Source organism: Asterias amurensis, chromosome 4 (assembly GCF_032118995.1).
Source record: "Asterias amurensis chromosome 4, ASM3211899v1".
In the NCBI taxonomy this organism is placed as follows: Eukaryota; Metazoa; Echinodermata; class Asteroidea; order Forcipulatida; family Asteriidae; genus Asterias; species Asterias amurensis.
The window spans coordinates 17923009-17937059 of NC_092651.1; the positions used below are offsets into that span (position 1 = coordinate 17923009).

General features: G+C 39.0%; 2 protein-coding genes across 3 annotated transcripts in view; one reads left to right on the forward strand and one right to left on the reverse strand.

Moving 5' to 3' along the window:
* The window catches only part of LOC139936693 (monocarboxylate transporter 2-like), a 130665-nt gene extending 120983 nt beyond the window's left edge, over positions 1-9682 (reverse strand). The window contains exon 1 of the mRNA XM_071931565.1: positions 9611-9682. The gene's annotated coding sequence lies outside the window, so the exon portion shown is untranslated. The remainder of the gene's footprint in view (positions 1-9610) is intronic.
* Positions 1-14051, forward strand: part of LOC139936691 (protein inturned-like) — a 45147-nt gene that overhangs the window by 6221 nt on the left and 24875 nt on the right. The window contains exon 2 of one of the 2 annotated variants that reach the window (XM_071931562.1): positions 575-733. In XM_071931562.1, the coding sequence (XP_071787663.1) occupies positions 575-733 (159 nt within the window). Of the gene's footprint in view, positions 1-574; positions 734-5102; positions 5949-14051 lie in introns of those variants that run through there. The other variant, XM_071931563.1, reaches the window with a different exon arrangement.

A 14051-nucleotide genomic window follows, 5' to 3' on the forward strand; every position in this document is an offset into this window, starting at 1 on the left:
AATCAATGCAAGCAAACAACCCCAACGGCAGACAAAGAGTGTGACATTGTACATCCTAGCATTTCCTGGCAGACGAGACATTACTTTGGAAAACTGTCATTAAATAAGATAAATTCACGGAGCCAGCTGACATTTTTACCAAAAGTTAACAAAAAACAGACACTCCAACCTCCATAAAATACAAGAAGATGTTCTGTGAAACACAATCCCCATTATTGGATCCTTTAGAGGCTGGTATCTCATTGAAAAGAGTGAAATTTGACCTCTCTTTCGTGTCCGAGTGGTGTAAATTTCGCTCTTTTCAGAGTGAAAGTCAATCTCTGTCACTCTTTTTAAGTGAAATTGGAACGAACTTCAATCAAAATTAACTTGAAAGTACCTTACTTTCACTCTACAGATAGTTGTCCGCCATATGGCTCTTTGCAAGAGTGGTATGGTAAACAGAACAAGTAGGTTTTTCCCTGTGAGAGAGAAATCTAACCTGTTTCACAGAAGAAAATGAAGAGAAAGACATCAATTATCTAATCATCAACTCTCTCTGATTAAAAACAAAACTTTTTTTTTACCCTCTCAGGAGAACGTCTTACGTGAAGAGGCAGTTAGTGTGCAACTACCTCAGACAAAAGTCCAACTCGACCACTGAGAGTGTCTCGAGCGATGAATACTCGTCTCACCACAGATACACACGTCGCCCAAGACGGGAGAGCATTTACACGGAAATCAAGTTAACGAGGTAAATGCAATGACTTCTCACTAACAATTAAGGCACTTGACACGTCTGGTAATTGTCAAAGACCGGTATTTTCACTTGTTGTGTCCAAACATATTATGCTTAAAATAACAAACCTGTGAAAATTTGGGCTCAACTGGTCATAGAAGTTGCAAGAGAATAATGAAAGGAAGAACATCCCATGTGCTTTCAGATGCATACAATAAACGGCTTCAGCTGAGGTCTTTTATTAAATGAGTGAGAAATTACCTCTTTCTCAAAAACTATGTAGTTTCAGAGGGAGCCAAATCTCACATTGTGTTCATAGAGTAAGGACAGATACTCTATGATGTGTTTTACTACCAACAGCTCTCCATTGCTCGTTAATGCCAAGTAAGTTTGTATGCTAACAAATATTTTGAGTAATTACCAATAGTGTCCAGTGCCTTTAAAAGCCATCAAGATTTCACATCAACGTCATCTCCTCAAGGCTAATGATAATGTTAAGAATTCATGTTGATTTGCAAAATGTTCTTTCTTGACCCAGTGACTTTTTCCAATGACTTGCTTACCCACAATTATGACAGAAGAGTGGACAGCGCCCTCTACTGTCTGAGTTGGTACTATTTTGTTCTGACTTGGAATAGACTGGTCCCCTAAGACACTGTACTTGCTTTTCAGAACCAGTGATTTCATTGTATACAATGATTTCATTATCCATGTCTGTGTTTTGATTCTGGAGGAGATAGGTGCAACTGACAAACATCACCTCGGACAAATAAAAACATAAATATTTTGGTCGTCTGTTTGTTGTGTGCACTGTGCACCTGTACTTGCATCTAATCATGTTATGTATGTAGGATTTGACTGCGTTATCTCCATGTGAAATTAATGAAGGTGGAAGGTGAATCATGGACGAGGATTGGCGCAGGCAGGAGGCCACTTTCTGGCGTAATTCAAGTATAGACACTGACTTTAGGAGTAGTCATCAAGTCTAGCGTAATTCACGAGATCGTGACGTCATGATGTTCATGCTAGACTTGTATTTGAATGATTACGTTCTTGAAATGTTTATTTTTTAGTTACTTTCAGATTTTTATTCTAATGCATTATTCATTTGTGTGTCGATAACTTAAAAACTGTCGTTTTAGTGAAGCCTGCTCAAAGGTGAAAGGTTTTGAGTGACCTGTTTTGTGCCAAAAAGTTGTATGCGGTCATTCATGTGAACAAGACCCAACTTATAAGACTTTATCACAGGGCAAAATGGGTTGACATTTATGACATGGGTTTACGTATACACTTCCGGAAAGCTGTAATAGCATTTGTCAAATGCGATAATAGTCAATCATTCTAATCAAAACAATAAAACTATAACCCTCATTACTATTGTCGACATCATCTTCTACACAAAATATTTGTAAGAATGGCCTCCTGATCGAGGACAAATTCATCACCAGTTCAAGAAAGAAATCATATACCCTCGGGATCCCCAGGAAAAAAAAACACGTTAATTACCGGTGTGTCAGGAGATTCTGTGAAGTAGCCCCCCCCCCCCCCCTCCACAGAGAATCTGCCCTCCCCCCATATGGCGAACATGTACAAGCCAAAGACATGAAGTTCTTCATGTATGTGGTACAAACTATTGCTGATTGCGCCCTCTTTTGGAACATCCTCCTTCAGCCACGTAAATTGTCCATATGGGGGACAGAATCACCGATGATCCGACGACCCTGATGGGACACCAGATGACATCTGGTCAAAATGCTACATAGTTCATGGTGGAAAATGTATTTTAAACACCAGCAGCACCTTGATAGGATCATCTCGTCCTTATTAGCCCCATAAATTCGGAGGAAAAATAAATAGAAAGACTCGAGCATCAATTATGGAGAAGGGCTCGTAACCCCAAAGCCAAATCTGCGTGTTGGATGTCATCTCGTTGACATCACAGTCAAGATGCTTCCTAGTTCATAGCTATGAAAAGGCACGCGGTGTAAACATGTATTTCAAACGCAGCACTTTGCTAGGACCAACTCGTCCTTATGAGCCCCTGAAGTTCGAGACAAAAATCAAAAGGAATAATTTGAGCATTTAAGGAGGAAGACTCGTACCCCCATCAGAGACAATATTGTCATCCACTTGTTATCCAATGCAAAATGCTTCATAGCAAAAGCTATGAAAAGTCACATGGAATACAGTGTAATTCAAACACCTTGACATAAAAAAGGACCAACTCGTCCTTATGATTCCCGGAAGTTCGAGAGAGCAAAAATCAATAGAAGGAATTGAGTGTTTAGGGAGGAGGGCTCGTACCCTCAGAGACAACACTGTCTTACCATGGGTTGTCATCCTCCTTGATATCCAAGTACCGTACGTAAAACCACTCAATAATTTACCAACCCCCTCCGATCTGTTTGTTTTCATCGATCGCATCACTTCAAGCATGGGGTAAAGCGTGACGATCACCGGGTGTGTCATCTGCAAACGTGGGGATGATCCTTCTCAAGGGAAAACATGTTTTTTCTCTTCCCTCCTCATCCCTTAATCCCCCTTTATCAGCCAAGGCGAGTGTACGTAGAGGATTAAGTGTGACATCTTTCGCCTTTTGCTTATACTTAGCGGCATGTAATCGGCTTTATAGAGACCCTGAATAGCATGTCAAAAGGACGAGTTGGTACAAACGGATTAGCACTTGTTCCGCTGGGGGCTGGTAGGGTAACCATGTTCATGCATATACTTTAGGTACGGCTACATAAAAAACATACTTCATTTTTCCAGATGAGTTGATGATAACAGAAAAAGAGTCGACAATTGATTTGCCTATTGAAAGGCGGCACTTTCAGTTCCCTTCGGCCTTTGCGATCAAAGGTTTTGGCACAGGCCCTACGTCATACACCCGGTCCCCACAAGAGACCCGGTTTTCTGTTCTCTCACCATAGAGCAATGCTCTCACTCATGGTTGGCAATTATTATGTTTTTTCTGTATATTTGTATGGTATTCAATCAAGTGTTTATCTATCGATGTGCCTGGTCGTTAAGGTGTGTTCGTTAAGTGTTATCATAGAAGGTATGTCGAAAGTAACGTGTTGTGCTTTATGGTACTTCACACGTGAACTCCAAACCAAACAAAATTGAAAAGTGATCAAGCGTTATGTGCCCTTCGGATTGTAGTCTTTTATCACTCGATGTGTTTGCCTGATATGAAAATGACTGACAGCTTCAATATCTACAACCACATCACTTGACGGTTATCTAATGATGTACCAATTACCTTAATCATGTTTTAATTGGGAATTTAAGATGTATGCACATAATGGTAAGGATGGCAGTGATGTCACAGGGCAAGTACAGTACTTTGTGTTTACGTTTACGTTGATAATTCGGCAGATGGCACTTGCTCCATGGTTGGGAAGTTAAGCCCAGGGTGTTTGACTGTTGATATAGTGCAGATCGGACAATTAAGTGCTAATCATAAACAGAACTTGAAAAACTACTAAGTGTTGAAGACAATACAACTGTGACGTTGCCGTTACAAGATATGTGCGGTGCCTCCCGTTTTCCACACGACATCACCCAAACTTCGTCACTCATAGACAGTGGCCAATTGCCGTTCATGGATAGCATATTGTAGCAAAAGTATGCGATTCTTGATCATCAACTGGTCTACAAAATTACAGTTGGGACAACGGGCAAATGCCTTTAAGCCTTCATGAGAACATTCTTTGGACAATTATTCGTAAGGAGCAGCGCTGGACATTGTATAAACACCATTACCATCGGCTTTTGTCAGCAGGTCAACTGGATTGTGGTAATTGGGTCAAGATAGTTACGCGTAATAAACAAGCCACTTTCCCGGATATTATTACTGAATAATTTACGTTCACTGTTAAAGCCAAATAACGAATCGTTGAAAGTTCATGTTGAGCGTCCCTTTTTTTTTTAAGCTTGCCACATGAGAATTGTGACTTTCCAGCCGCCGTGGCTGTGTGTGGAAACACCGCCCGGCTCCCCGCTCAGACTACCGGTCTCCACTGTTCATCGACCTTTGGAAATTCACAATAAAAGAAGCTCTTTTGTAAGTTTTCCCTGTGACAGACTGAAAGGCACACTGAATGCCTTTAAATCAGTCACGCACGACAGTTTCTTTAACAGTATTTACCTTGCGACACGGGACAGCTTCTGTGTGATGTTATAAAACACACCTTGCGATCATCATAAATTTAGCAAGAAGATTTGCAAATATCATCAAGTTAAATGTCAATACCGTTGGAGCCTATGGCATCATCTCCAATCTCTACACCCACGTGGAATATATTCAAACTCAATCAGTGTGAATGGTCAAGGTTCCGAGTTGACCTTGGTAATTCCAGGCCACAGTACATCAAAGTTCAATGCTATCATACGCCGAGTTCGGAATCTGAACACTGCACGGTGTTGAACCAGGCCGTGTACAGCACAACCTCGGAGTTCAAGCATCCCAGATTGACTTTTCAGTGTACACACGTGCCTTACTCTCCAATCAAACTGTCAGATATTGCATGCAAGAGGATTCGTCATGACAGAGAATGCTGCCAGCTTGTGAATGCATACCTGGGTGTGTGTATGCTATAGACCCACCTGCATCCGACGTCACTGCTATCCATAAATATTATTTCCACTCATAATCCTCCAGATAATATGCACACGGGATGTAATATTACGTGATGCCTTATTCGGCCGCTTCGAGTGTTACTGCAGCTCGTCCAGAATTTCACCGCAGCTGATATCTGTGATTGATTACGGACGCGTGTCTTTGCCGTATTTTTAGTTCAAACCTGTTATCAGAAATGCCAATAGAGACTTCTATGTACGAAGGAATTAAGATTCACCCTTAAAATCAGGTCATCTGGTGTGATTTTTTTTTCTTGGGAAGCTGCTATCACAAAGACCAACTCGACCATAAACCAGGACAACATCAGAGACGAGATGATAGAACTGCTTGATGGTACGAGGTTTGAATTATCCAAGATTCGAAAATAAACTTTCCTGCGTAAAACCCACGATTATAGTCATGAACGAGCTTCCGCCGTACGAGTGACGATGCCCGCCGTGTGGTACCGGTATCCTGCGGCAAGCTTCAGCGAGTCATGTACGGTGTGTCCCGTCGGTTCGTTCCTCCTTCAGGCGCTGCCACCGCTTGGAAATCCGGTCACACCGACGTAGATGATTTCGATTCAATTGGATGCATTCTTGCTCATTGGTAAGTCTCAACAATACCAAGACAATAACAAAGCTCTTTTAGAAACATGTTTTCCAATTTCCAAGAAAGCGCTCTTTATGTTTTCTAATTTCGTAGTGTAAGTTAAATTTCGTCCGGTTGAAAGGAAAGCCTACTGCCTAAAACGAAGATCAATGATATTTAATAAGGTGTGAAAATCCGATGATAATTACATAACCATAAGTCTGAGCAAAACGACTAGAACTCTTAGGCCATTATGATCGTAACTAATTGAAAGTAACTTAGAAAGGGGCGTTTATGTTACAAATTCTGACACCTAAAAATCATGTGCCATTTTTCAATTTGGTGCATGCTTGTATGATCGACCTACTGCCATAACACGAAAACTACCTGCCCATCAAACTCTGAAAAAGGCATTTGTTTATCTCTTTTTCTCCCAAGTCGTGGAGTCGACAACAATCCTGTGTGTGGTACGGTACACTCAACACGCAAAGCCAAAGGTGGAACACAGAATAATAAACAAATTAGCTGACAATTGAAAGAGTTCACTGAGTTTTCTAGATCAAGTGGAAATCGGTCACGGTACGTGCAAGTATCCCAGGACAATTGAAAATACAAAATCAAACTTGGGAAAGTCACAACAAATTTCACCAATGACCTTCTTGCTTTTCTCTTATTTGTCCAATGTAACCAAACCGAGGCTGGAATGAAAGGGCAGTCTGGTTCCTCTCGTGAAATTTCAAAATAGAACTGCCACTGTCATGTTGTATGCAAGATATCTATCACATTTGGTCAAGCAGCATGAAAACGATATGTAGGCATTTTAGTATGTCGTAAACGTGGTTAACAGTAATCATGTAATTCTGTTCCCATTTGTCTGCTATCACGACCTATAACATAACATAAGAACCTTGGCGGGCCAGAGCCTTATTTCCACCATAGCGGCTACTGCTATCCCAAAAGCAATCACTGGGGAGAGTTAAACTTTGTTGTTAATTTACTTATTACAAACATGAAGAAAGTTAGGTAGAGTAGAGCATAATAATATGTTAGATGAAAACTACATCGCACACTGACTATTGGTATGATTGTGTTTGTGCTAATATCATCCTTTAAAGATTGCCTCTGTTGCTACAACATACGATTAACTAAAAATACAAACTGGGCCTATGTTTACCACCTATCATCAGCATGCAAGAGATGTCAATAATAATAGAATAAACTACCGCAGGTTCAACACAATGGAATTGCGCTGCTCTTTCAGGATCAATTAAAGTAATCGATGAGAGGATGAAGTGTGATGTAAGAAGACAAGTGTCTTTTCTTTATTTAAAATTAGAACCAAACACACCTGTGCCTCAAGTAATCCAAGTAATGCATGTAACGGGGATATAAATTTAATTAACGGACATTGTGTGTTTGTATTAATAACACCACCTGTTTGGTTCAACTGCCACTATCGAGATGTACTTTTGACAGTTACACTGGAAACTCAACTAATACGTAAACACGGGCAGGCACTTTGGACAATTATTAATGAATCTTGAAGCGTTTCCTCATTCTGAAGTACAGCACCAAGTGGTGAATATATTTACAATTGTTGACGCTCGATGTAATTGTAATAAACCTTTATACACACTGCTGTTGTACTTGTCAGATTCCCTGAATACACAATGACACAGACAGTTTTAATTTACAATTTGTAAGAGGGAGCCCGACTATGAAATGTCTTCCTAACCTTAGTTTAGTTACATTGGTTTTAAGTGAAGAACACACAAGATGGCTGTACACCATCGCCAATTTACTGTGTACATACATGTATACATCATCAAAGTATAGTTTCCATATATTAAACACTTGGAGAAAGGTATACGGCATAATCTTGTTTATGTCTCTTTTATTCCGGTGGTTTACCGGTTAAATCGAATCATCATGCAACTAAAATGTTTAAATCTTCTGTGAAGCATGTAAACATAAAGCATGTGTTTAGAGCCCCCATTCCCTCGATCTTCCAAATATTTACGCTCCATCTTACGACTTCTGATCTCGAAAAAATGTGTCCGGGTTTACTGTATATTTACATTATAGCATGGTTGAAACAAAGTGTCTGGTCTATATATGTCCTTCTGACTGACAACCTGCTGATAATGTCAGCGATGAGAAGCATCTCCAGGTTTAACATTTTGCTGCTGACTGTATTTTTTTGTTGGCGGACTTTTTTTTTACCAAGGCTGAACAGAACCCGATTGCTTCGATTAAAATTTCGTTCAGTATTATTTTTTAATAATGATATTTCTTTTGCGCTGATCAATTGGATGTTATTATGACCCGAACAGGGACTGAGAAATTTCAGACTTGTATCTGAATTCAGACTTTTAAGGTCATCCTGGTAAAGAAAAACATACTAATACATCTTGTCCCTTGATCTACTTCTCTAGTGCTGAAGACACTGTATAGTGTTCCTTAAACCTTTGTGAATCTAATCACCGGGGGTTACCAAAAGGTGGAAATGCCATCATTTTAAATAGGCCCTACCTCCTAAAGTGTTGATCTTATTTTCAGACTTTTTGGTCAGCAGCGACTCTCACCCTTGCCCAAACATCTACTGAACAATCATATATAAAGCCACCTGGTGAGCCTCTTTATTTGAAGTTGGAGAGTTTTTGCATTAAACAAAACTGATACCGAAATTTTCAAAAAACGAGGATTAGGGAAAAGTCACGCAAAATAAACATAGGCCTAATATCTGCACAATCATTTTTTGGGCATTATGGCGTCTGTCTGTCCTTGGGGTCCTTGCCAATAATACCAGTGGATTTCGCTTATAAATGTCAAAAGTCAGCACTCATAATATTTCACCCTAACACACTTGAGACAGTCCTTGCCCGAACCCACGGATCTTAAGGGCCTTACCGCAGTGAATCTTAAGGGCCTAATACCTCATTGGCCATTCCTAGCTTTCAGATTGTGTGCTGGGTTTTTGACCAGTCGGATATCCAGCCGAATAAATCAATACTGCCTGTGGGCGTGTGAGACTTTTATTGCTCAATTTTAAATCGAGCGGGTTTAATTGGAAGGTTAACACCTCTGAGCAATGGCTTTTGTCTGGATTTATTGAGTCCTCTAAATGTTTTCACTCTTCTTTTTTTTCTTCATGCAATTTCGTTATGTTCTCGTGGCTGAAATGATGTGACATTAAAGGGTTCGGTGCGTTGATTTTCTCTGAACTGGTTCGCGTGTGGAAACGATAAGGCACTGTGCTTTGCACACTTGCAACAAATAGATATCTCTTCACTAACATATTTATTCGTCCTTGCGTTATTCGCAAATTGGTACTTGCATGCTCTTTCGTGAACTTGGTCGCTATATGGTTTTAATTTTCAGCTTTCAGCTGCGTGATGGAACTTTCAAAATAGTCCCCTATTGTTTTCTCTATTGAGGGAATTTCCACGGACACTGTTCATTATTATTTGAATACTTGAGGGTTTTTTAAGTGTTCGCTTCTTTATTATATTCATGTCGCTCTTATTTATTTACATTTTTGGAATGGATACACCGCTGATGACGTTTCAACCTCCCTGGTTTTCAACAGGACAATATATAATAACGTTTGAAACAGCTGGTGCACATCTATTATAGTTAAAGTCAATGATACTCAATGGAAATGAAAGTGGTAATCTTACCTTTAAGTTTTCTACCTCGACCATTTTTGCAAACATTACTACCCGTTGCTCGGGGACATAATCCAAACGAACCTGGAAAGAGAAGGGCATTTTCATTACGACTCATCAACTGCAATCTTGAGACCTCGCCCATTATTGATACCACGTTAAATATTCCACTGTGTTTCAAATTACACGATGAAAATACCGCCATGGTTTCTCCCAAGGACCCCGACGCCGGAGCTTTTAGAGTTTCAGAATCGGTTTATTAGTTGGAGGTTTCATTTTGAAGGGTCACTTCTTGCCACTTAAGCTCGATCACTCCTAATGGATATCTTGAAATCTGGCAGGAGCTTGTGTTAAAGGACATGTTTTAGATGGAATGAACAACCATATTCAGGCAAACAGTGGGGGAGATTCGGGCACAACAAGGAGGGGGGAAAATGGACAGAGAAAGCAAACGAGACCTGGCATGGAATTGGAAATTTGATACTTTGTCCCCCTTAACCGAAGAGTGCCCATCCCGCCAGCTGCATCCCGCGCCCATGTGGAAAGTAATCAATTTACAAGTTATTATAAATAATGTCATTTCTTTAGGAGGTTATTTTAATGCCTATAATGGAGTTGCACCAGTTCAACCAGAGAGCTACAAACCAAACAGCTCTATAGGCTATCAACAAAGCAATTACAGATTTCCTTTCATATGGCATTGTTGTCTAAAAGATTATAAAGCTACGAGCCAGCCAATCTATATCGCCAAATTTACTTAACCAATTTAATTGCGCTGTAATGTTCGCCTAAATCTAATACTAATAGTGATGGAGAGAATTTAACAGGAATTTGTTTTTCCTTCTCAAATTAGCAATAATTTGTTTTAAAGTGTATAAAATTGCAGCTGTTTTTTTTCCAGACCTAAGACCTGAATATCGACATCAAGTTAGGCTATAAATTTCCTTTATGTTTTATGGACGCGTGTACCTATCGTTCAGGAGCGAGAGTCCTGGCTGAGCGAGAGTCCAGATTTTGGTAACCCCGATGTAAATACATATTCCAATGGACCTTTAATGAACAGCACCTTCGCACTTTCTGATAAATCATGCTTACTTTTTCACAAGTCAAATATATAAAAAATATCAAAATTAAAAATCTGAAATGTATCATTAATCTTAATTTGCAATTTATTTATACTTTACAAAATCAATTTTATCGTTTGTATTGCCCAAGTTACCTCATCGTGAAGTCCGTTTGGTTTTAGGGACAACGAAGTACTAATCTAATATCATCTTATCTAATTCTATCCATCTATATAAAAGAAAAACATTTTGAAAGAATTCGTAATCTGAAAGTGTCAGCCGAAAAAGATATAGCTCAAGCTTTCAGCTCTCTGAACGGCACAGAGTTCCTAATGCGGACCATTAATCTATACAACTCCTAAATTGTTCAATTTTTGCAAACTGAAGCCCAACTTTATTTCTCATATAAACTGTTAAATGCAAGTCTCATACTAGGGCCTATATCACCGCATACTCACATATAATCTCCATAATTTGTTTTCTTTTTTTCCTGACTACAACCCAAACCTATATGTGTAGGCTTTCTATTATTTGTAGTATACACAATAGCCTAATTATAATCGAAGAGTTAGTAAACTGTCGACCTGGGTGTTTATGTCCCTGGGGTGTCCATAAAAAGCTAGCCCCACCATAACCCCATAAAACCCACAGGAAACTCAACTTTTTCCACGAATGCAATTTGGTCGATTTATTGTTGGTTTTGTGGAGCATTATAGCATTGGCAATAAAAATCTGTTGGAGTGTCTGGTCGTATGAAGAGCCCTTTACAGGACAAAATATCTAAAGGCAAACAGGTTTTGTAATGGAGATTGTTTGTATAATCGCTGTGTAATCTGTGACAGGCTTGCTTGGTGGCCAAATAGTACCTATACAGAAGATTTGAAGATAAATAAGTTCTGTATTGTAATACAATGTCCCTGCAATTTTTAGAAACAACTCTTTCTAGCCTAACATGGTCAATTTACAGGGAGGAATTTGAAACTTTGCATGGTGGAACTATAACTAGAGAGGTTTGCGGTCACACCATGTGAATATCTCTTTCTTGTTGTATTTGGGGTGGTTCTGAAAAGAACCGGTTCATGCTGTGATCGTTTATGTGAGAATGTTTAATTTGTGCACACATTGCATATACGTTTGAATTCCTTTTTCACATTTGAAAGATCTCTAACACACATTGCATATACGTTTGAATTCCTTTTTCACATTTGAAAGATCTCTAACAAACCGAGCAATAATGTGATACCTTCCAATAAGGTTTTTGCCTATTTGGGCAATTTTGTGTGTGGGGGACTTCAGCACTTAAAGACAGTGGACACTATTGGTAATTGTCAAAGACCAGTCTTCTCACTTGGTGTATCTGAACATATGCATAAAATAACAAACATGTGAAAATTTGAGCTCAATTGGTCGTCGACGTTGCGAGAAATGAATGAAATACAAAAACAACCTTGTCACACGAAGTTGTGTGCTTTCAGATGCTTGATTTCGAGACCTCAAATTCTAAACTTGAGGTGCCGAAATCAAATTCGTGGAAAATTACTTCTTTCTCGAAAACTACGTCACTTCAGAGGGAGCCGTTTCTCACAATGTTTTATACTACAAACCTCTCCCTATTACTCATTACCAAGTAAGGTTTTATGCTGATAATTATTTTGAGTAATTACCAATAGTGTCCACTGCCTTTAAACCTAACACACAGTATCATCAATTTGCAATATCCTATGTGGTCCCATCAAGATAGAAGATCTGGAACAAGACCAGACGTGAGGGTTATGGGGTCTGCTAGAACACATGGCAATGGAGGCTCTGTGGTGACCACTAAATTCGGATCCAAATCTAATCATTTAAAGCAATCAGAAACCCCACTGGTATCAATATCTCCTGACAAATTGCAAATTTGTTGACGGATATCACCTGCTGGAGATGGTTTCATGAGACCCGTGTCTTCTAAGTCGAATAGAGGAACAAGACTTAAAGGAACACGTTGCCTTGGATCGGACGAGTTGGTCAAAACAAAAGCGTTTGTAACCGTTTTTTATAAAATGCATATGGTTGGAAAGATGTTTTAAAAGTAGAATACAATGATCCACACAAGTTTGCCTCGAAATTGCGTGGTTTTCCTTCTACTGTGCGAACTAACATGGTCGGCCATTTATGGGAGTCAAAATTTTGACCCCCATAAATGGCCGACGTGTTAGTCGACAAGGTAAAAGGAAAACCACGCAATTTCGAGGCATGTTTGTGTGGATCATTGTATTCTACTTTTACAACATCTTTCTACCCATATGCATTTTATAAAAAACGGTTACAAACGCTTTTCAAAGACCAACTCGACCGATCCAAGGCAACGTGTTCCTTTAAAGTGTTCTTAAAGTTTAAGATGCAAAATAAAATAATTCTTTCTTTGTTGAGCATCTGATATCTTAATATTATTTTGTCAATGAGTAATTAGCCTACAATTAGCTGATAGCTTAACAAATCGCATTGATTTTTAAAGAAAAGCCGGATAAAGGCAAGACACTCTTTTCTGTCATTTCATCTTGTTTTGTTAAATTTGTTTGCCTAAAGTCTTCTAAATCTTCATGGGTTTTTTTACACTATGGTTTCCCAGTTCTGTTTTCGAAGGCATCTAGTTGTGTATATAGCAATACACACGATATGTGAGCGTAAGCGCAGGGGTTTACCAAATTCACAGAAATTAAAACCATCTGTCACAGCAAGATCAAAATATGTTAACGTTAAAATGTATTTTACAAAAACAACACAGCTATTTTTTTAGAACTTTGATATAAGATTATGTTTCCCACCACTCCAATAACAATGTAAACCACCTGTGAATTTCTCTCTAAACGAAGAAGTCCATATCACACTTAAGCCATACCGAATTGTGGTTTAAGTGATTTGCCCATTTTCAAAAATTCTATAAAATATTATTCCATAACAAATGGCCCATATAAGGCGCTCATATGATTTACGGCCGAAACGAAAAACACTTGATGAGTATAACTCAAAATCACATCGACGCCTGCCGTGTGTCACGATATTATAGGGTACAACATAAAATTATTGACTTTTATGGTTTTCTGATTTTATTTCTGGCAAAGTCTTTCGTCAATGATAAAAAAAATATGTATTGCCGCACTTCATATCAATCAGATCCTTTGTAATCTAAATGATAAGAACCAGAACAATGTGCTTAAAGGAACACGTTGCCTTTAACTACTTGGATCGGACGAGTTGGTCTATTAAAAGCGTTTTAAACCGTTTGTTATGAAATGCATATGGTTAGAAAGATGTTTTAAAAGTATAATATAATGATCCACACAAGTATCACTCGAAATTGCACGGTTTTCCTTTTACGTCACGAACTATCACGGTCGGCCATTTAT